Source organism: Phyllostomus discolor, chromosome 11 (genome assembly GCF_004126475.2).
Source record: "Phyllostomus discolor isolate MPI-MPIP mPhyDis1 chromosome 11, mPhyDis1.pri.v3, whole genome shotgun sequence".
Lineage (NCBI taxonomy): Eukaryota > Metazoa > Chordata > Mammalia > Chiroptera > Phyllostomidae > Phyllostomus > Phyllostomus discolor.
This window is the reverse complement of record NC_040913.2, coordinates 43,604,685-43,628,711: the sequence shown is the minus strand read 5'-3', so window position 1 is coordinate 43,628,711 and position 24,027 is coordinate 43,604,685. Positions and strand designations below refer to the sequence as shown.

The 24,027-nt window shown below is 40.1% G+C and overlaps 1 protein-coding gene across 1 annotated transcript in view; it reads right to left on the bottom strand.

Moving 5' to 3' along the window:
- Positions 1 to 4,806: 4,806 nt before the first annotated feature.
- Positions 4,807 to 24,027, bottom strand: part of TNFSF11 (TNF superfamily member 11) — a 38,323-nt gene continuing 19,102 nt past the window's right edge. Inside the window, exons 3-5 of the mRNA XM_028526848.2 lie at positions 11,105 to 11,150; positions 10,926 to 11,024; positions 4,807 to 5,996 (exon numbers count right to left, since the gene is read on the bottom strand). Coding sequence (XP_028382649.1) covers positions 5,575 to 5,996; positions 10,926 to 11,024; positions 11,105 to 11,150 — 567 coding nt within the window. The 3' untranslated portion in view covers positions 4,807 to 5,574. The remainder of the gene's footprint in view (positions 5,997 to 10,925; positions 11,025 to 11,104; positions 11,151 to 24,027) is intronic.

The window sequence follows — 24,027 nt, the reverse complement described above, 5'->3', positions numbered from 1 at the left end:
TTAAAAATTAGCTCTGAGCTTCTTGTGTTCACTTAAGGTGTTCAAGAAAACATTCTCCTTTGAAACTGTCCTTCTTTAACTTGTCTCCTAGACAAATGATGAAAAATCAGTGTTAGGAGGAAATGACAGAATATTGGACATGAAGCCTGGTCCCTGCAGGGTTTTTCAGCCCCTAATTTTGGACACAATCTAAGTCAAACATTGTGAACAGTGAAAGGCAGTACCCTGGGGAAAAGTCACTTCTTTCCCAACTGAAAAAGCAGGCTCCTCACTCCTCCACCTGATGCACTTTCTACTGCCTCTAGGGTATTGTAACTCAGAAGCACACAGGCCTTACATCACAGGCCCCTGAATTAATTTAGACCCCAAAGCATCAAAGTATTATAAGATGAGGTCATACTGGATTAGGGTAGACTCTAAACCCCATGACTGAAGAGAGGAAGATTTGAAGACATAGAGACACACAGTCACACAAGGAAGTAAGCCCATGTGGAGACACTGGGAAAATGGCCACATAATGACAGGAGTAGAGCTTGACGTGATGCAGCCACAAGCCAAGGACACCCAGGGTTGCCAACAGCCACCAGAGCCTGGAAGAGGCAGGAAGGATTCCTCCCTGGAGCCTTCAGAGGAAGTGTGATCCTGCAAACACCTTGATTTCAGATTTCTAGCCTCCAAAATTGTGGAAACAATGAACTTCTGTTGTTTTAAGCCACCCAATTTGTGGTTATTGTTATCTTGGCAGCCCTGGGAAATTAATACAATATCTATCTTGGTGTTTCCCACAAAGCAGAGCATAGTGCTTTGCTTAGTGAGCAAAGCACTGCACAGCAGCTAGAGAAAAAGAGGTCAGGCTGCATGCTTGAGCCTTAGGACTAAGGTTGTAGCAAATGGGAAGACAAGATACTAATGGCAGCTCCTCCCACCATTACTGAGCCTCTCTCATGTGCTAGTCAATCCTCACAACTCTTCAACAGAGTCAGGGTGACTCCTGCTTCATAAGGCAGGAAGTGAAATCCAAATGATGGCCACCTGCTCAAGGTTACCACACAAAAGAGCTTATATTCCAAACCTGGTTGACACCCAAACCTATGATCACTCTCCCAGAAGATGTTTATGACTCGTGAAGAGCTTTTGTTCCACCAATTTGAGATTGTTGAGATGAGGCTTTTGAGAAAATAAAGCTTCTGCAGAATCTGTAGGAAATGGGAGAAAATTGTTTTTGTCCAAGAGAGTGATATCCATGATTTTAGGACCCTCATATATAATCTTCAAATATTTCTTAATTTTAAGGGAACTTGTCTCTAAACCAGCCTTGATCCCCAGTTAGCTCTGGGTGTTGCTAATGGAGTAAGTAACTTCTAGCTCATTTCTTTGCCAACAAGAAGAAGCACTTCTTTGAATTTTTAAAACAAAAGATTCTATTTTGTCTTCTTTGTTTGTTTTTCATGGTAAGTGAAATAATATGGTTTTTATTCTTCACTGTCTAACTTATGTCATTTAGCATAACAACCTCTGGGTCCATGTATGGTGATAGATGGTTACTAGACTTAGTGTGGAAATCATTTCATAAAGAATATAAGTGTTGAATAACTATGTGGTATACCTGAAAGTAATGCAATGTTGTATATTAAATGTACTTTAATTTTTTTGAAAAATTTTTCTACAAGATTTCTCTATAGATGTTGAAAGCCAGTAGCAATATAAACAATGCTATAACTAATCTACAACTGATAAGATCAAAGAAATGATCACCACAAATAACTAGAATACTGGTCATGATGCAATAAAGCAAGCTCCTGTAAAGAAAATCAGTTCAACAAAGGAGCATGAATGTGAGGGTAGATGATTAGAAAATAAAACTCTTAAATTACAAGAAGAGAAGAGTAGAAGTATCATTAAAAATGTTATTAGTCAAAAGGATACATTTCTGTTTTATAGCTAAAATCTAACATTTGAGGTGTACAAAATTCTTATTGTAAATGCAACACAAGGCTAAATCATAATAATGTGAATCAATAACTAATTAGTATTTATAAATGCAGCTACTGGTAAACATATTTCAATTTCATAGCCAGGCAGCTAAAGGATCAACTAACAAAGCCAAAAGTGAAGCAAGAACATGCTTGGTGCTAAACATGAATGCTAACCCAGAATGACTCCACAGGCTAAACATGGGACTGAAAGTTGAATCAGAGTTGTATCTGCTACACATACAAGTATAATCCAAAGTCACTGTCTCAGATCAAATCAGAAATTGAACACAGAGTAAGGGTGAGGCTTGAGGTGCTCAAATTCCCACATATGTCACTGGGGAAATAGGTCCCTGGATATTCTAGGATGGCCCGAGGGTGATGCATGTCACAAAAGAAAGGGAGCAGGTGGGGAGGATGCAACCTCACTAAACAAGAATTGACAAATATGTGCTATCTGGGAAAGATTCAAGTTTGCCTGACTCTGGTATAGTTGCGTAAGTTGACTCAAGAAGACAGATGACTTTATATTTGCATGCTTTCCTTTCTTCAGATTTGGTATGTGTTGGGAAGAACATTAAAATGGAGTAGTTAAAATGAGCAAACAATCCAATTTGCCATAGCATCTAATATGTCGTTTCCTGATATGATCTTGTTCATTCCCCAACATGTTTAGTTAGCTGTCTCTGAGGGTGATATGGTTGCATTTCAACCTGGTTGCATTTCGATCAGATGCAGCAGCCTCTTCATTCCCCAAGGACCACCAGAGGAACTAAGTTGTCCTCTGAGGCAAGAGCCAAGGATTAGGAGGGAAAATGAAAAGAATAAAAGACAAGGATCAAAACACATGCAGAAGAGTTGAAGTAGAAAATGGGGTGAGTGGGAAGAACAAGCAGGATTAAAAAGTAGCATGTAAGTGGGAAAAGGTGGGGTTTGGATCCTGCTACTCAGATCCAGGAAAGCCTTGAGGATCACTAGGAAAGAGAGAAGGCCTTTTCCACACCTCCCAGCACATCCACTTGACACAGTTGCCCCCTTTGAGATGCAAGCCAGTGTACATACCATTTCATTGTCATAGATTCATTCCAGCAAAACTCTAAAAATCCCTTTAATGTACACAAAAGTTCCCATTACAGTCAGGGTGCTCTATAGAGGATTTCCCCTAGCATGGCAGACCACCTGCCACGTCAGTTCCCAAGTCTGGCTGGTGTCCCCATATATTGTCTCACTAGATCCCAGGTTCTTTCCATACCTAGACTTGGAGTTTTAGCTCATCTTGGAGGGAGTTAGTTTCAATAAATTAAAATAATAATTAATATTTAAAATTCACTTTTGGAGCCTTTCAGCCTACCCCCTATCCAGCTGGATTTCATTTCTAGACCATCTGCGATCCCTTAGATTGGGTTTGGTCCTAATACCCACTGCTCCCAAAGGCACGCTCCTCATGCTCCATATCACTTACCACACCAGAACGGAAACTACTCTAGGGCAGAAGGAGTGTCTTCCCCAGTGCCTGCTGCAGTGCCTACACATAGTCGGTGCTCAACAAATAACATGGAATGAACAAATGAATGTTTTTCACCTTTGGAAATGACAGAATTACATTATAGGAACACAGGCAGTTAATAAGGTTCTCGATCTAAATCTGTGTCTGTGGAGAGTGAAGAGATTCTCCAATTGCTTATCAAAATTAATTTTCCTTAACCCAGGGCTCAGCCCTTGGGTTATATAATATTGAAATCACATTTTGTACCAATCTACCTTAGATTTACTAGTAGTTTTATAACAATAGGTATGTAAAAAATTGGCTAATGATTGAGTCTCTCCATCTAAGCTCTGATCTTTATAAGTTCTTCTCTGTAACATCTGATATTTCTTTTCTCCTTCCATCCAATCACAGCCTTCAAGAAACATGTATCCACAAATAACCAAGTGCCTTAAATTATGGCTTCCTGTGCATCCCCGAGTAGCCAGTTTTCTTATCTCTCTCTCTCTCTCTCTCTCTCTCTCTCTCTCTCTCTCTTTCTCTCTCTCTCTCATGTGAATGACTAGCTTGGGCTGGACAGCTCACCCACATAAATTTTCATGTGGGTGATCATCCAGTCTACTGTTAATCCTTCTTCACCATGGTAAAGTATTAAATGTTCCAGGATTCCTCCAGGTCAAACTGTTGTTCTGCAAGGCATTATGAACTTGTACAAAACACCATTTTTTCCTTATAAGTATTACACAAAATTTTCTTTTTTGAGTAAAAGAAGCCTCTATTTTTGATCTGGCTACATTCTTGCATACAAATCCCTCACAAAATATTTTTCAAATTCCAAGGTTCATTCATTTAATTGAATCTGTTCCTAATTTTAATTAAATCTGCATTTCTCTGTTACCTTTGGAAAGATAGAAGCCACATTACCATACTAGAGAGGACAAGATCACAGAGCAAGACAGATATTACAGAGAAGCACAAAATCACAAGGCAGATTTTCTTATAAATTTATTTTTGTACCAAAAAATGTTTTAACATTCAAAGGCAACGTTTTTATTGTACAGTATAAAATAACTTCCACTAAATTAAAAAATGGGATTCTTTTGCTGATAAGTCACTGATAACTTTTCCATTTAATATAAAAACAAAATTTATAATTTTCAGCACTTGTAGAAAAACAACCTGTTCAATAATTATATAAATACTGTTGACAGATTCCAGTCGCCCATTATGTATCTTTTTTGGCAATGTCAGCTTTCTAAAGTCAATTAGCTTCTAAATTTGAAAGGCACCTGGTGGCGAACATCCAGTTTATTATTCAAGACATCCATTTTAATTTTTTTGCACAGATTTGACAAGTCTGAAAAATCTATTAAGTTAAAAAGAATGAAGAAATATAATACAGTTGATATTAACAAACAGCATTATTTCCCTTAGCTGCAAGTTTCCCCTAGGGGATTTACAAAGTGCACCAGTTAAATATGTCTGTACATTTAAAACATTAAATATGTCAACAGTAAGACATTTTTAAATATTTTGAATCAAATACTATAGCACAAATATAATTTACAATACTTTGCACAGAAATCATTACATCTGAAATATAACTTTAGATATTCTATAAAAATACATATATTCTCTCTCCTCACTAGAAAAAAGTATTTATTTGCAGGTTCCAGCATGACGTAACAATTCAAAAGAACATAACCCTTCAGATGGACATCCATTTGCAATTACATAACAAACATGTTCTCTACTTCAGCTGCACAGTCGCCATAACTAAGGGCTAGATCCAGAGGACTAACTCCTCTCATGGCCTAAATGCAGTTTTCCATAATTGCTTCAATCTGGTTGAATTCTAGGAATTCATTAGAAAATTAAAAAACCACTGTGTAAGAAGGCCCTTCAGACTGTAACACACCTTAAGTCCAACATCTTCCTTTGGCTGTAAATACACATGTTCTCTACAGCATCAAAAGCTTAGATATAGTCCTCTTATACCATGTGGCCATACCTCTTAGTAGTTTTACACACCTATATACATCTTTCTTGGGTTGTTTAAAAGAATAGTTTCCATACATCCTAAGAAATACATGATAATGCTCCACAATATAATGGTCAATCTAAATCTCGTACTTTAAAGGCCCCAAAGTACGTTGCATCTTGATCTGGATCCAGTAGTGAAGGGTTAGATACCTCAACACTTATTTCCTCACCAGACCGAAACTTAAAAAACCCTCCAACATTTATGGAGTAAAAATGGAATTCAGAATTCCCTGACCAGTATTTGGTGCTTCCTCCTTTCATCAGGATATGAGAACTTGGGATTTTGATGCTGGCTTTAGTGACATACACCATCAGCTGAAGATACTCCGTATCAAGGTCTCCCAAAGTTTCATGATGTCGAAAGCAAATGTTGGCATACAGATAATAAAAGCCATCTTGGTTGACTATTAGTTTTCCATTGCTCAAAGTCATGTTGGAGATCTTGGCCCAACCTCGATCATGGTACCAGGAGGACAACCTTACTTTGTGGGAACCTGAGGAAAGGAGAGGCACATCATTTAAAATCCACCTCTTCAATGACAAGGACATCCTCACAATCCTATGAGGTTGGAAAAGAAACATAGCATAATAGTCATTGTTCCAACAGGAGAATAACTTTTCACAGTTTACTTTCTAAAAGGGGAGAAATACATTAAGATGTACTTGTGCTCTCTGGTAGGAACTCACTTTTCCTACCTTTGAGGAGCCTACAAGTACACCAAGGATAAATATGGTATGTGTTCAGGTAGGAAGTCAGTCATGAATCCTAATAGGAAAGGTGCAGCTAATTGCTATGGGAATTTGAAAGAAGGAGACATGGCCCCCTAGAGCAATCAAGAACAACTTTGTTGAGTTGCTACTGAGCCTGAGAACTCAAAGGAGAAATAGAACTCAACTCACAGAAGCAGAAAGTCATTCAAGGTTGAAGAAAGAAAACGAGCCGAAGGCAGTTGAGAAAGGATGCAGAAAATAAGGAAAGGTAGAGAATTTTCCTACTTCACAGATCCACCTTCTCTTTTAATTCATGGAAATGGTATGTAGAAGGAGGTGAAAGTCTGGATCACAGTAACTTTGACCAAAAGGTCAAATTCCTAAAACTCTATTCTCATTGCTGATTTCCCCCTCCTCCAACAATCCAAATGCCTCCCAGGCTCACATGACTGAAAAGATGCTCCCAGGGGAGTTCAAGAAGAAAACATCCCTGCCATTGCACTCCAGCTTCACAATTTCACAGGATCCTTCATGACCAAAGTGTCACAGAAACCCTCCTGATGGACCAGAATTCCTTTTTAGCCCCTTCCTACCTGAAATGTGGAGACAACCATCCTCATGCTGCTGTTCTGGAGCACTGAAAATTTCTAAAGAATCTTCTAAATCAGCAGTGTGTCCAATGTTTTTCACAGCTTAGGTCTTTAGTGTATTGTGTTAGGTTAAAAGTTGTCAATACCTCTATACCAAATTAATCAATCATTTGTGCTTATGTGCCTATTGTTCAACAAGGTATTAACTAGTGGGGGCGGGGGTTGTTAAGCTATTAAAAGTCCAAAAACACATTTGTCCTCCAAAAGACCTTATAAATACATATGCTAAACTAAGGTTGGCATCTGTTAAGATTTCAATAAGGCAAAACAGAGCTGAGCAGTATAAGACTGAGGTTGGGTTAGCCTCTGCAGCCAAGGCAGCTAAAGAGAAGTTCATGGCTGCCTGCCACCCACAAAGAAACAAATAAGCCTATGATGGGTCTTAGGCTTAAAGTAGATTCCATGGATCCATCAGAGTTGGCAACCCTCTGGTTACAGTGGGATTTTGGGAGATCCTTGCAGCATCAATGACCCATACTGGCTATCTTCCCAGATTAGTCTGAATCCTGGAGAGCCTTGAACACCTGCAGCTTTCTCTAGAGGGCCACAAAAAGGAGAATGCTCCACTGTTTCTGGAGGACCACTAGGTAGCCTGGAATATGGTCTGGAGACCTCAAAACCAGGCTGTTCCGAGAACCAACCGGGTGGTTGGGCAAATGAAAAAAAAATGCACAGAGGCCAAGCTACAGTGGAGCAACCCACATTTAAGCCTGTGAAGTGAAGGCCTGTATGACATTATATTTACTAAAATCCACATCTCATCTATGGGAGGGTGCCAGAATGAGCCTGAGAAGATTTTACAGGCTCTGCTGCCTCCAGGACCCACAACAACACATTCCCTTTTTTACTAGAAGTCCTACCTCAGGTCATCCCAGATTCAAACATCCCAAATGTAAATGCTATCCCATAGACCCAAGTGAGTCCAGGTGCAACTACAAGACTATTCATCACATCCTCATAAATACCAGTAAAGTAATTTTGCCAGACTGATAAATAGCTACACAATCCCTTGGCAAAGCTAACAAGATTAAAGATGTTTTCCACCTCAAATTATCATGTTTCTTTCCTTCTCACCCTTCTCCTGAATTCAATTGTTACACAATCATTTGTCTTATAGTTTATCTCCTATGACAGCTGTTAGAGAGAAGCAGAATGGCAAAGGTGAAGTCTGCCCTCTCAATGGGATAAGTCTGCTAATGTTAAACCAAGTGCTCAGAGATATGGCCTTGCAAGGGAAGAAAGGAACATGAACTGGAGAGGGGAGAAGATGGGACCCTTGACTACACACCACGCCTACTGTCAGCTAAAGTCAGGTGGAAGGAGTGTCATTTCCTATGAAACACATCTCTGTTTTTATCCACTCATTTATCCACTCACTGATCAATTTAGTTGATCAACCATTCAATAACTGATGTACTTTCTATGGGCATTCCACTTGCCCATAATTGAGAATTCTATTAAGCAGTATACCCTCAAGGCAGTAACCACCAGTAGTGGAGAAAACTAGAACTGGGCATATAAAATGAAAATATAACATTTTTGTTTCTGCTTGTCACATAGCCCATGGTGAAGTTCAATTGAAACAATTGACAGTGAAAGCTCCAGAAATTAACAGCAATCAGGAGAGGTCAGCCCAGGGAAGAAACAAAGGAGCCAGAGCACACAGAGGACTTGGATCAAACTTAGGTGGGCTGAGAAAAGAGAGAGTATTGTCAGTGAGACAAACTGTTCAAGTGAAGGATGGAATACACACAGTGCACAGAGGTGAAAGGATGACTCCTGAACAGACAACAGTGGGCGACAAGATGGAAGATGATGCCTCAGTCACGCTGAAGGGCCTCTCATAGCAAATTTGGGTTTCCATCATTAATGAGGCATGATGATGACCTCTCATCCCAGTTCCCCAGTCCTATGGTCACAGGTGTTAGGTTGGAGAAGGGGCCTCTACAGATTTTTAGCCTGAGGATTCCCCTAAAGAAAGCCACATATTCTGACCTCACAAAACACTTTTCAGTTCATTTCATTCAAAAAGTCTTGCCAATCCACAAGCTAACAGTCAATAGAAGGAAGATTCTGATTTTTCTTATGCGTAATTAAGTATTAAGCAGAGGCCCAAAGTGAGCATGCAAAATTAAAGCCATCTTCCTCTGAAATATCTAGTACTGGCCAAAACTGGGAGATAAAGATAAATTGGACTCAAAGGGCTGTTGGTTCAGCCAGAGGAGGAAATTCTATTTTCTTAAAGAGAAGCATACACTACCATATTTCACTCAGTCTTAAACTCAATAACCATTGGAAAATAACCAGAAATTTTGCCTTGTTTTTTGGCAATGATTTGATGCTAGGTGCCTGGAGAGAGAGCTTTGAAAGTAAAACATGCCTGTTATTGCCAAACAGTCTTTGGCACACAGTCTAATGCAATATTTATCATATACCCTATAAAATGAACTGAAGAGATAGATGCAGAGTACATTCATAGCACACACAGCTGATACATCCATATAAATTTGATTGCCTTTGCTAACATGCAAATAGTTTTACACTCAGAAAATTAGTGGAGCTCCACCATAAGGCACATACATGCACACACAGAGAAAATTTGTTTATGAAGCAAGCACCTGCAACAGAATGAATAGTTTAGAAAAATCTTCTGAAAACTAGAGTCAGTTTCTCACTTTCTATGTCTGCAGTCAGGAAAAATCAATTCATAGCTCACGTTATAATGATAGTGGTTTCAAAATTGTTTACTAAAACCTGGATTTTTTAATTCCAATAAATACCTGCCTTAAATAATTTTTAGAACAAAACAGAATATGTATAATTATTTAATTAAACTCAAATAATAATAATAAATTGTGGTCCCTGGGCACTTACTAAATGTCAGTTTCCACATAGGAATGTTAGTGCATTACCTCATTAAATCTTCCTAGCTACCATGAGGTAGATACTATCACCATCCCAGTGAAGAAACTGAGGTACAAATGATTCTAATAACTTGCACAAAGTCACACAGCCAGTAAATAGCACAGTGGGGCCACAAACTAGGCAGTCAGACTTAGAGTCCCTGCCTAATAAAACTGCATCAATCTACTTTTCACAGAAAAAAAGAGGAACATAAGAGCTTGGAATTTATTTCCCTCTGACAAATCCAATTGGCCACAAGGTAATTAGATAATAACCTATAACATAAAAAGCATAAACTTGGGAATCAACTAGAGTAGAATTTAACTTCTAATCCTGCTACCACTGTGACCCTGAGCAAGTAAACTACATGGACCTCAGTTTCCCTGTCTGCAAAATCTGAATGATAATCACTACCTTGCAGGGTTGTAGCAAGGATTAGAGATAATGAATATAGAATAAAATGCCTGATATACATAGTGTGTATCGAATAAATGGCATAATAATAATAATAGCAATAAATGCTAAATTGTCACTCTATCATAGCGTTCTTTGTAATCTTTTTGATGCTCCAATATCCCAAAAGTAAGCAGTGAGGATAATATGAGGAAATGGCTGGGGCATTTAGGTACATGATGCCACAGAGCTCTGGGCTTCCTCATTTCCAAGACATCATCAGACCTCTGTTCACTGGAAGAGGACTATGTTTCATTTTCTAGGGAAATATTGCTTCTTAAATATCACTCTGTTGAGCCCATACCTAGAACTCTGAGGAGATGGTTGACTATATGACTACCTGGATGACTTCATGCATGTCCCAGGTCATCAGTGGGGATGTGTCACCTTCAGCTTGGGTAAATATAGATGAGCATAATAATGGATTGTTTTTCCCAGTTATGCAATCTCAATTGGCAATCATTTGAAATAAACATACTCTGATGATCTGAAAATGAATATACTGGTGATGTCCATTTTGACATGACTGAGAATCAGTTTCTACAATGTGGATCACCCACTGAAGACTAAATGATCTTTTTTCTGATCAAGAAGTTAAGTGTTCTCAGAAATTTGGTAACAGGCTAATAATAGTTCTGAGTAATCAAATGGGGCTGATAAACAACTCTTGAAATATTTTTTAAGCTGGAGACAAGTGCAGCTTACCTGATGGGATGTCACTGGCATTAATAGTAAGATGAGCATAAGGTTGAGTATCAGGCTTGCTCCTCCTGGCCAGATCTAACCATGAACCTTCCACGGTAGCTGGATATGAGAGAAACCATGTTAGCCCCAAGAGTAGTGACCTTATGAGATTTCAGATATTCATACAGAGCCATACTTACGTTTTTCTGCTCGGATGTGTTGAGATCTAACAATATGCTGTAATTCCTAAAATAAAAAGAAAAAACCTATTTATACAAGAATTCAGGACTGTTGGACATACCATGAATAATTCTCTTTCCTTTAAAATATGCTGGAAGTATAATCATAGGGAGTAAAAGTTTTTGATGTTCCAGACAGCTACTTGATATCTGGAAGTTCACCTCAAAGAATAATGTTGATGTACTTAAAAAGTATACTGTCTAACAAAATACTGTCTATCAAAATACTTCAGACAATAAGAGGAAAAAAAGACAAGGTAAATTATGAAACACAGAATAATTGAACATAATTAAAAATTTGTAGCAGGTACACAAATGGAGATAAAGTTATCTAGGAAAATGACAATTACCACAGAACACAGGACACTCTTGAATCTTTACAGAGGCTCTTTTTATGTCTATTTCATTAGTAAATGTGTGTTATAACACTACAGGAAAGAGAGAGGTACCTTGCTCCCAGTGGTTAGTTTTTACTTTAAAAAGCCATAGTTTGTTTAAAGCGCTACATGGAAGTCTAAGAGCTTTTAGAGTACCAATAATTAGCTTAAAATATTGCTGCAAACAGGGGTTTAGAAGCATGAGTCAGAAAAAGAAAGAGCACAAGTATGTAAAGAGAGTAGGTAATTGCGTATCTTAATTGAACCCTGCAAATGGAGCATCCAACAAGTGAATGCATGCGCATCTGAATCATATCCAGCACCCACTTATCAAAACTCTCAGCAATGTGGGAATAGAGGGAACAAATCTAAACATAATAAAGGCCATATATGACAGACCCACTGCCAGCATCATACTTAATGAGCAAAAACTACAAGTGTTCCCCTTAAGATCAGGAATAAGACAGGGATATCCACTTTCACCTCTCTTATTCAACATACTACTGGAAATTCTAGCCACAGAAATCAGACAAGAAAAAATAAAAGGAATCCAAATCAGAAAGTAGAAGTAAAACTGTCTTCATTGCAGATGACATGATACTGTACATACAGAACCCCAAAGATTCCACTAAGAGACTACTAGAACTGATAAATGAATTCAGCAAAGCAGCAGGATACAAAATTAATATCCAGAAAAAAGCTGCACTTTTATATGCCAATAACAAACTAACAGAAAGGAAAATTAAGAAACAATCCAGCCCTGGCTGGCATAGCTCAGTGGATTGAGCACGGGCTGTGAACCAAAGCATCGCAGGTTCGATTCCTAGCCAGGGCACATGCCTGGGTTGCAGGCCATGGCCCTCAGCAACCACACAATGATGTTTCTCTCTTTCTCTCTTTCTCCCTCCCTTCCCTCTCTAAAAATAAATAAAATAAAAGTCTAAAAAAAGATATAGTAAGTAAGACTGTGTACTATAAAAAAAGAAACAATCCCATTCACAATTGCTTCCAAAAGAATAAAATACTTAGGAATTAGCCTAACCAAGGATATAAAAGACCTGTATATGGAAAATTATAAGACACTGAAGAAAAAAATTGAAGAAGACACAAATAAATGGAAGCACATGCTGTGTGCATGGCTAAGAAGAATTAAGATCATTGAAATGTCCATACTACCCAAAGAAACCTATAGATTCAGCACAATTCCTGTCAAGATTCCAATGACAAATTTCACAGAACTAGAACAAATATTTCAAAAATTTAAATGGAACCACAAAAGGTCCTGCATAGCAACAACAATCCTGAGAAAGAAGAACAAAGCTGGACCCTGGCTGGAGTAGCTCAGTGGATTGATTGAGCACAGGCTGCGAACCAGGCATCGCAGGTTCGACTCCCAGTCAAGGCACATTCCTAGGTTGCAGGCCATGGCCCCCAGCAACCGTACATTGATGTTTCTCTCTCTCTCTCCTTCCCTCTCTAAAAATAAATAAATAAAATCTTAAAAAAAAACAAAGTTGGAAGAATCACACTACCTAATATCAAACTATACTACAAGGCCACAGTATTCAAAACAGCCTGGTACTGGCATAAAAACAGACACATAGATCAGTGGAACGGAACAGACAGCCCAGAAACAAACCCACAGTTGTATAGCCAATTAATATTTAACAGAGGAAGCAAGCACATACAATGGGCTAAAGATAGTTTATTCAGTAAATGGTGTTGGGAAAATTGGACAGATACATATAGAAAAATGAAACTAGATCACCTTCTTACACCACATGCAAAAATAAATTTAAAAAGGATCAAAGACTTAAGTATTAGACCTGAAACCATAAAAATCTTAGAAGAAAACATAGGCAGCAAAATCTTTGCCAGTGTTCATAGCAATTTTTTATTGGCTATATCATTCCAGGCAGGGGAAACAAAAAGAAAAGATAAACAAATGGGACTACATCAAACCAAAAGTTTTTGCATGGCAAAGGAAAACATCAACAAAATAAACCCAGAGAATGGGAGAATGTATTCGCTGATACATCTGATAAGGGGTTAACATCCAAAACTTACAAAGTACTTACAAAACTCAACACCAAAAAACCAAACAACCCAATTAAAAAATGGGAAAAGGATCTGAATAGACACTTCTCCAAAGAGGACATATAAATGACCAATAGACATATGAAAAGATGTTCAATGTCACTAATCAGAGAAATACAAATTAAAACCACAATGAAATACTGTCTCATACCTGTCAGAATTGCTATCATCAATAAAACAACAAAAAACAAGTGCTGGTGAGGATGTGGAGAAAGCGGAATCCTTTTGCACTGTTGGTGTGAATGCAGACTGGTATAGCCACTGTGGAAAGCAGTGTGGAGATACCTCAAAAAATTAAAACTGGATTTGCCTTTTGACCCAGTGATCCCACTTCTGGGAATATATCTGAAGGACCTGAAACATTAATTCAGAAGAACATAAGCATCCTATGTTCATACAGCATTATTTACAATCTCCAAGATGTGGAAGCAGCCCAAGTGTCCATCAGTAGTTGAGTGGATAAAAGAGCCATGGGACATTTACAGGATGGAATTCTACTTGGCCATAGAGAAGAAGAAAATTTTGCCATTTGCAACAGCATGGATAGACCTAGAGAACATTATGCTAACTGAAATAAGCCAGTCAGAGAAAGACAAATACTATATGATTTCACTCATATGTGAAATCTAATGAACAAACAGAACTAACAAGCAAAACAGAGATAGACCCATAGATAGAGAGCAGATGAAAGCTAGTAGTGGGGGTGGGGGTGGTTAGAAGGTGGAGGGATGGAGAAAAAAGGAAAAAGGACTCATAGACATGGACAACAGTGTGGTGATTGTTGGGGAAAAGGGAGGTGTATAAAGGACTAAATAGTAATGGGAAAAAGTACAATAAAGATTAATTTTTTAAAAAATAGCAAAATAGAGAAGAAAGAAATCTTTTTTATTGGCTATGAGGAATAAAGTAAATTTCAAGTAATGGCAAGCTTTTATCACTTGTATTTTCCTAGCACTGAATCCAGATAAGGATACCATAAAAATAAAGATATTTTGCCTTCCTAAAAACAAAAGATCTTAGCTACCATTAAATAGGTGGCGTGAACAACACTTTGGGCTTTGACCTTGGTTCAAATCCTTGCTCAGCCACCTATTTATATTGAGGATATTAATAGCAACTCTGTTGTCGCTGGTGATTGTGAAGATTCAATGAGAAAATGCATGTAGGCACTTAGCAGTGTCTGTAAATTCATATTTCTAAATACTAGATTAGCTCTGGAGAGACTCCTAATTTCTATCATAGGAATGACCACACATGCTAATTAACCATCCCTCCTCCATGATGTTTAAAAGATAGACCATATAGTTTAAGTTCTTTGAGTGTCTGAAAGTAATTGCTTTGAAGAAGATGGTAGATAGACATAGTCAGACAGAGATGCAGTGATGCAACTTCAAATGTTAACAGTTAGAAGGATTCTAGAAATGAGACAACACTGACTCTTTTCTCTACCTCTAGAAGCCCCGAGATAGATGAGAATCTGTTGCATTTGTAAAGACCCTTGGAGAAGACAGCACAGCTGACTTTATCTATTCAAGAATCCTAAGGAAATCACAGTGTGACTGACTTTTAGAAAGAAACCTTAGAGGCTCATCCAGGGCCACCTCCTGCCCTTGCTTTGACCCATGGCACTGCACCACACCGCTCTCTCGAGCACCATTTACAGGAAAGTCTAGGCAAATGCTGCCCCTTTGAGTTGTGTAAGGCAGTGGCCCTTACCAGGTATTGTTCTTCTCCCCACACCAGCCGCTTTTCTTTCTTTCCCCTGCTGACCTCCTATCTCCTAAGTCTTGCTCGTAAACTTTGGATTCCCAATGGTATCCTGATTTCTGGAATTTCCTGGTTTGGTCTCTCCTGCATTTACAACAGAGATTTATATATGCACAATGTAACTCTATAAATTTAATGTATGTATGTAAAATATAAACATGCATTTACATACACACATATGTTTCCTTATACATTTATAATGGATATATAAATATATAGTATATATTAATATATTTATAATACAATATATCTATATATTTATATATGTAATATATGTTTACCTGATTATTATCTCTTAAAAAGTTGGAATAGGAACCTTCATGAGAGAGTAATTCAGAGATTTTCTGCCCCTCATTTTCCCTCTAGCTTGGCTCTGCCACATCATCAGAGGGAAGGAGAGGAAAAGGAAGCAAAGTCAAGTATGACATATGCCTACAAATTCCCATTTCATGCTTTTCTACTGAGAAAAACACACATTATTGAGAGAAACAAGGAAAGAGGCTTTGTGCTAGCTCAGTGGTTTTTAGACTTCAGCATTCTTCACAGTCTCTCAGAGGTCATGTTGAAACAGTTTCTGATCTGAGGTGAGGCCTGAGAATTTGCATTTCTAATAGGTGATCTGGTGCTGCAGGCCTGGGGCCTCAATTTGAGAGCAGCAATCCCTCTCACGCCCCAACAGACATCGGGGATGGGCAACTCTGAGACTTTCTTGAAGCATGAGACCTAGGCCAACGAAAACACAGGCTCAAGTCACTGATGGAGCGGGCAGGGAAAGTTTTTTTTCCCTCTCTCCCAGAAATGGAAGTCTCCTGCCCACTAAATCAGTGGTTTTTAGGCCAGAACTGTCACAGAGCCTTTCTGTTACAGGAAAATTGAATAAGCAGCACCATTCAGAAGCACTTTCAATGTGTGCTTAAAGAAAAATAAAAGACCTGTGGCATAACCAAGGATGAATTAAAACTCTAGCTAGAGACTCATGAGGTACTGCTGCTTTCAAGTCATATCTGTTATTGTGTACCCATAGATTGCAATTCCTCTCAGAAACAATACAGAGAAGTTTCCATGAGAAAAAGGGGATAAATATTATGTCTGTAACCTTAGACTACAAAAAAGAAAATTCTCACTATCTGTTCTTGTATCCCCACCCCACCCATAAATTTTTTGCACGCTAAGATTGATATTATTAATCTGCATAGATAATAGCCACAAACAACTTTCTTCTAAGACTACACTTTTGGGGTGCCCTGGCTCCAAACTCAGCCAGTCTAACTCAACTAGATGTTGACTTGGTAGTTTTTAAAAGAAGCTCCCTCAGGTGATTCTAATATGTAGCAGGTACTGAGAAACATCATTGCTATTGAGTGTTCCTGTGGACAGTTGTTTGGTAACATCTCTATTTAGTCATAGATGCATTATACCCTCACACTTTGTATCTATTCCACCTGTTGAAATTAAATAATCTCTTACATTCATAGCCAACAAAGGATTTTCCCTTCTATGGTCATACTTGATACTTACTAGTATCAGAGGCTAGGTAACTATTATTAACCTAATTTTTCAGACTGGGAAATTGAGGCAATAAGAAACACCTTATAAAGCTGGGAATTGACCCTGTGCCACCCGACTCTTCTTCTAGTGCTAAAAGCGCATAACCCTTTTTAAGACACAGTCATCAAATATACCCCTGAAAGCTGAGAGAAAAGTGTCAGTGGACAGTGATGTGGTTCAGCACATGCTACTCCCCAAAATGGCACCTTGGCATATTGAATACTTTAAAGCTGAACAAATCTGAGAAAAAGCAGGTGCAAGAAGGACTACCTGACCGCCTCCTTCTCCCCCTGAAGCAGGTCATAAGACCCTCATGTAAGAGATGTGCTCTCCAAACCTGGAGGAAAGAAACATCCCTATCTTTAAAACCAAAGGATGCTGAGACAGATCAGAATGAACAGGCCTTGCCAAGTTTACCCCAGTTCCCTGTCCTCAGCTCATGCCCCTCTGCCCTATCACATTGTCCCGCACCCTTCCGCTCCTCATCAAACCTAGTTGAAGCATTCAGTTAACTGTTTCTGCAGGTCTTCATTTCCTTAGGAAAGTTCCCATGTCACATAAAACATATACATTTGCACACTTTTCTCTTGTTCATCTGTCTTTTGTCAGTCTAATTTGCAGGGCTCCGGCTGGAGAACCTAGGAGGGTAGAGGGGAAAAATATCTTTTTTTTTCTTCCCTACCACTGTGAAGAGCATGGTTCCCTCCCCGAAGTAATAACTCAGAAAGGAGGCACAGTTTGAGTGGGGATCCGATGAAAAGAGACTCCACATCAGGGAACATGGTCTCAGAACTCCCAGGGGCTTCTGAAAACAGTGGGCTCAGCCCTGGCTGAGCCATGCTCAGGGTCTGGCTGGCGAAGCCCCCAAAATAAGCTGTGCAGATCCTGGGCATGAGGGAGGGGCACCCCATCTCCAAGTTCACTCCAGAGAGAGAAGCCACTCTGTTTTGTCATATTTCTCAAAATCAGACACTTTGCTATGTACATCTAAGCATGGATCTTTCTTGAATTCCCTCCTAATTAATGTTTTCATTTTCAAGATTGTAGGAAACCCTTCCAGAGGAGTATCCAAATTCACTCCAACTGACAATTCCATTTATTTTTTAAGCTTTGAATTAACATTTATTTTCTTCCACATTAGTTCTATACTTCTGTCACATTAATTTAAGTGTTTTAAAATTTGTAGAGTTCTTTATTCCCCAGTCTTATCATTCAGATATTGTTTCTGGTTACTTTAAATTCAGAAAATTCTGATTATCTAATTTGGGGAAACACTACAAAGAATATCCTAATTCTTTTCCTTTGAACAAATTATTCAGATGAGATCTTTTTTAAAAGTGTTTTATTTTAAATCCAGTTGTATATTAATTTTTAAAAACTGATCAGACAGCTCTCTGGATAAACATCCAATGCAATTATACATTGTCTACACTACCAGAATGCCCACAGTTTTGCACAGAAGTGTAGATAGCTTTGACACACTCCCAGCAAACAGCTTCTAGCAGAAGCTAGAAACAGTCTCCAGGGTGAGGAAGCGGAGCAGAAGGCCCTCCCTGCAATCTTCTCTTGGCTAAGAGCCACTAAGAAGAACCCAACGTCCTGTTCCCCAGGAAGACCAGAAATCTGTCTTCTCAGAATACAACATGTTTAGCATCTGTTACATGCAAGGGACAGAAATAATTGCCTCTGGGTTCTATCAACTACCCAGGACAACTTAGGATCATCACCTATAAGTTACTAAGAAAATTCGCATGACTGAACTTATTTATAGTCACACTGTAACAAATAGGCTTTTCAGAGAATTTATGCATTTTTAGATAAACATAATTTGCACCTAAATTATGATACTTCATTTGGCCCTTCAAAACGGGACAAAAAGGAAAACTGAACCACTAGCTGGCAGCCAAATCGCTGCCAATTCAGTGACATACTGCCACCTAGTGGACGCTGTCCAACATGGACAAGCCCGAGGCGCCACAGCTAGGTTTTGCAGATTTGGAACTGTCTTCTGTTCCCACTCCGAAGTCTGGAAAACAATAGAGATGAGGAAATTTCACAACGTTTTAAAAAATCGTCTCATTGTGGTATTTTTATATTTATACTGCATTAACTTTTCATCTTTGCTGTCAAGAGTACATTTGAACAGACAGAAAACAAACGATAATGATTTTTTTTAAATTCCTCTTTTATTTCACTCACAGAAAAATGTTGGAATTTCACAATTTATCCTCCAGGAAAGAAAGTACACAGAAGATCAATGTGGTACCTGTGGTACCTAACATTGCTTTTCTTCAACTTTTCCTGAACTCAACATCCAAGAAGTGCAGTTCCCGGGGGCGTGACAGGGAAAACATGAAGAGAACAGACCTTGTCTTCAGTCTGTTGGGGCCCACCAGGCTAATGCTCATCTTTCTACGTGTTTTAGGATCTTTGGCCAAACATAAGAAGTAGAAAGACACCCCAGAATTTGCTCAATCTTGATAAGTCTGGGCCACTTAGGAGAGGTTACACTATATAAGAATAAAAATACCTATGAGTAGTTTTAAATCCTTTGAGCAGTTATGGGAATCTTACTCAGGGTAATTCCAACATTTACAGCAAATGGCAACTAAGCCTGCCTCTGCAGACTCAGCTGGATAACTGACCCAAACAAGATTTTGATAACATTTCAGTTCAAAAGCAATGTTATTAAGTGGGTCTTAAGTTTGTTTGACTGCAGTGGGCTGTTTCCTCCTTTGTCTTAAAAAAAATAGTATAAACAGATTTAAGCTCCCACTGATGACATCCCCAGCCATAAAGATTCCCTGAAAAGGCCAAACTGGTGCAGTCTGGGTTTGTCAGACCAAAATCCCACCTGTGCATTGTGATGTGAACTGTGTGATCCATGTGGTACCCGTCAATCTGAGCATAGAAGAAGCAATTTGTACAGCCAGATGCTTCGGAAACCATTGGCACCAGCTCCTACCCAGGGTCTCAGGTGGCTGCCTCCCTCCACAATTCAGGCAGCAGCTGCAGGGACATCTGGCTGGTTGAACAAGGATTTAACACCCCGTTTGCCAGATATAATACAGGGTTCATACACTTGTTAACATATGTAATGCATTTATTTTAACATCTTAATGATACTCTTCAAGTAATTCTTCTCCAACCCAGTTACAAGAACAGTGTATTCATCAGCCGAGTTAGCACATGAATGCTACACATGTGTTTTTTCTGAAAATGAATAGTCAGTTTCCTATTCCTGCAGAGAAGTCCTGCAGACTTCCACCTTGTAGATAGCTCAGAAATTCATCCCCTCTTCTCCAGCCAGACGACCACTGCTTTCCTTCAAGCTTCACATTTCTTATTAGGATTAAGGTAACAGCCTTCTACCTCCTTTCCCGGTCTCCTGCTCTCCTCACACCGAGAGCACACATGGGAGCAAGTCCATTCTCTTCTGAAATCCCTTCAGGGGCTGTCTGCACATTTCAGGAACAAGTTCACATTCCTTACAGGGGTTGTAAGGCCTGATAAGGAGACAATTCTGAGATGTTCTAAATTAAAATCACAGTGGCCAGAGAGTAAAAGAGACAGAACAGTTAGCCTTGTTAATAGCTGTGGACCAGCTCGGACAAGACTGCTCACATTCTTGTATATCTGTTGGAACTTCAGATTAATTCCCAGGTGACTATTTCCATGGATTTCTGAGTCAGGCACCACCCAACTTCAGAAGCCTCCATTTCTTGTTACCTGTGGACTTTCTGGGTGCAGCCCACAGCCGATCCACCAGACTAGACACTTCTCGTTATAGACTCCGCCTATCCCAGAGCTGCCCCCTTTCACTTACTCCCTCCTTTGCTTGTAGCTAATGTAAATTCTTGCAGAGGACTCACATCTTTGTCCCCTCTCGCTGCTTGATGTATAGAAGTCTTTGCAAACTCCAAAATGATGGACATGTTGTTTTTCATACCTAGTCATGCTGCTTAGTGGTTTAGATTCCATGTACCAACCCCTGCCCCCCCCTTTTTTAACAATGGCCTAATGAGCACTCTCTTTTAAAAAGAAAGTTAATTTTGTTTTGTTTTGTTTTTGTTTAATAGGCCTTGCACAACTAGGCTACTTACTGTTTCAGGATTTTCTGTTATTCCTCCCCTGTGCCTCCAAACCCCACCACCCCTAAGGATACCCCCAGGTGCCAGAGGTTCCAGTCACGTGGAACTACTCACAGCCAGTTTTCCCCGAAGCATCCTGCCCTCCAGTTCACGAAGACGTGTGTACAGCTGCTCCCTCAGGTGGTTCACATTTGTGGTAAAGATTTTATGCTAGTCTTGTTTACAAGGTACAGAAAGAATACCCACCAGGTGTGGTGCAGAGACAGGACTAGAATCAATGTCTTAGCCTCTTGCCTTCCTCCTCTTCTAAAGCTCACAATAACCTTCAAATGCACAGAACATGGAGGGACTTTTCATATGCACCTGGATGAAGCTGGAGACCCCCCCTCCAGTTCCATATGGAGAGTCAATGATGACCATTCAAAACTACCTCAAAGCAAACTCAGATCAGACTGTGATCTGTCACTTATGTATATATTATGAGCGGTGTAGTGAAGCCTATGTCTCAGCCCAGGCCCTCTGGAGCAGAGCCCTACAGGTTTCCAGGGCTGGAGAGGACAGGAGCACTGGGGCGCAGGGAGGGGTCCTCACCATCCCCGCTGCAGGGAGAGGGACACTGGCGGGTGGAGAGCCACCAGCAGAAAGCGGGAAGGGAGAGGGTAGACATAGCACAGGCTCCAATAATCCTGAAGGTAAGAGCCATCTCAGACTTAGATTGGTAACTTTACATTTTGATCCCTAAATAATTTATTTCTTAATATGAATTACTCATTTGAAAAATTGTCCTGAAGATAAAGCCTTCTTAATGAGCACACTACCTCCCTTACATTTGAGTACCCCCTCTTAGCCTCCTAATCTCTTTACCCCCTGCCTGAATCACCTGCCACCACCCCTCGGCAGCCCTAAAAATTCTCAGGGAAGAACTTCACTGCGGTGTGGACTGATCTCCTCGTGTCACCTCAAGCACAGTCCCCAGGGGCTCATTTCTCTCAGAAGAAGCTGGCTGACTGGAAAAGATGTGTCTTTGCAAACAGATAACATGGTCTCCCCACCAAGGGGTTGAAAAAGAGAGCGCTTTTGTTTCCTAAAGCAGAGGGATGCTTTCCTGGCGGTGTGATGGCAATGCTGGGAAGAGAACATTAGTTTTTATTGTTTAACCTTCATGGTTTAAATGACGATGCTTCTTCTACAGTTAAAGGTCCCCTTGGATTTTCATAAAGCAGCCTTAAGACAGCCCTGTTTAGTCTCCATAAACAGCCCAATTTTAAAATGTCTTGTGCTATGGTACTTATTTAAAAAGTGTGGTGTCAGGGCTTGGCAGTGTGGTGTCCCGGTCGGCCTGCTGTGTGCCATGTCTCTGCCTTCTTCTGCCACTTGAAACATTACCATGGCCCCAACATGAGGACAGCTGTCGACATTCATAAAGTATCACCTACTCTGAAGAAGGCTCATTCTCACACATCCTCCCAGAAGTGTTTCTGGCACTAGGATGAGACTTAAAGAGAAACAGAGGTACCAGGCCAGCCACTGTGGACAAATGAGGCCCAGAAGGAAAGGGGCAGAGTGGCCAGTGAGGGGTGTCCCACCTCAAGGTTCCTAACATGTGGATGCTCCAAAGAGGCAAGAAGCATTCCTCTCGAAGAAGCAGGAAAAACAGCATGCTTGGGAATGACTTCTAGCCCTTCGCAAATCTTTCTGGGCTAGCTTCTGACAATATTAACCAACCAGCCACTTGATGACAACAAAAGTAGGGATGGGCAGAGATCACTCGCTTATTCATTAAACTGGCTGGTTCTTTAAACTTTTGTTGAACACTTATTGTGTGCCTGCCAATGAGGACAGAAACTACACATCACACAGTTCATGTCCTTGCAAAGCTCACATCTGAGTGAGCCCCAGCAATGTTAGACTCACACAGCTGATGAATTTAAGGGTTGAATACAAGAAGCCCTGGGCATGCACAGGAGGGGCTACTAACCCCAAAGGTGGGAAGCCAGGCATCAGTGTGGGCCTCCTTCTGGAAGTAATGCCTGAACTGAATTTTGAAAGACAATTAGAAAACTAATTACAAAAAATGGCCTTGAATGGCATAAAAAGGACCACATGCAAAGACTCATAATGCATTCACTCTTCCATTCCATTCCATAAAGTCGAGCGATGGCTGCCAAGGGCCAGGAGTCCCGTGGGGAGCTCAGGATGCTGTGTTCCCAGGATCACAGCAGAGAGGCAGAGGGGGCTGGCACAGCCAGGTTCGGGAGGGGCCGGCACTTCGTGCTGGTGCGGCCACTGAGCACAAACAGAGGCAGGGTGATGAGATGGGGCACAGGCAGTGAGTCTGGAGACTTGGGCTGGAACATGGAACACACAGGACTTTGTGGCCGAAGTTCAGCAGCTCAGACCTTAGCCCGATGACTCCAGGGTTCACCAAAGAATTTTTTAAGCAACAAAGGACGCGACATGTTCAGATTTGCATTTTAGAAGTCTCTCAGCCGCAAATAAGTGCACTAGAGGCTGTGAAACCATGGACAGGGTGGTCACTGCACTGACCCAGGCAAGAAATGGTGGTGACACCTACATTGAGGAGACAGCAGTAGTAACACAGAATAGGGAGAAGTAGTTAAAGGTTTGTGAAAAGGTGGAATTCACAGGATGGGGGTGGGGTGAAGAGTTGATGAGTAAGAGTGTAAGACCATCTTTTGGCTTCCAGTTTAGGGTTTCGGGGATGACAGTGTGGTCATCCCCATCAGGGAAGGGTAGGTCAGATGAGAGGTACTGGGGAGAAGAGATCTGGAGCTCACCAAAACTTTCTGATGAATATGGGCCTTACAGTCTAAACAAAAATAATAATAATAACATTATTCTTTTTACTACTGTCGCTGCCACTGCTACGACTACTACAACTACCACCACCACCTCCACCTAGTGTTCTTGAAGGACAAAGACTGAGGAATGGGGTAGCACCCTAGTGATGAGGAAACTATGTGGGAGTGAAACTCTTCCAGAC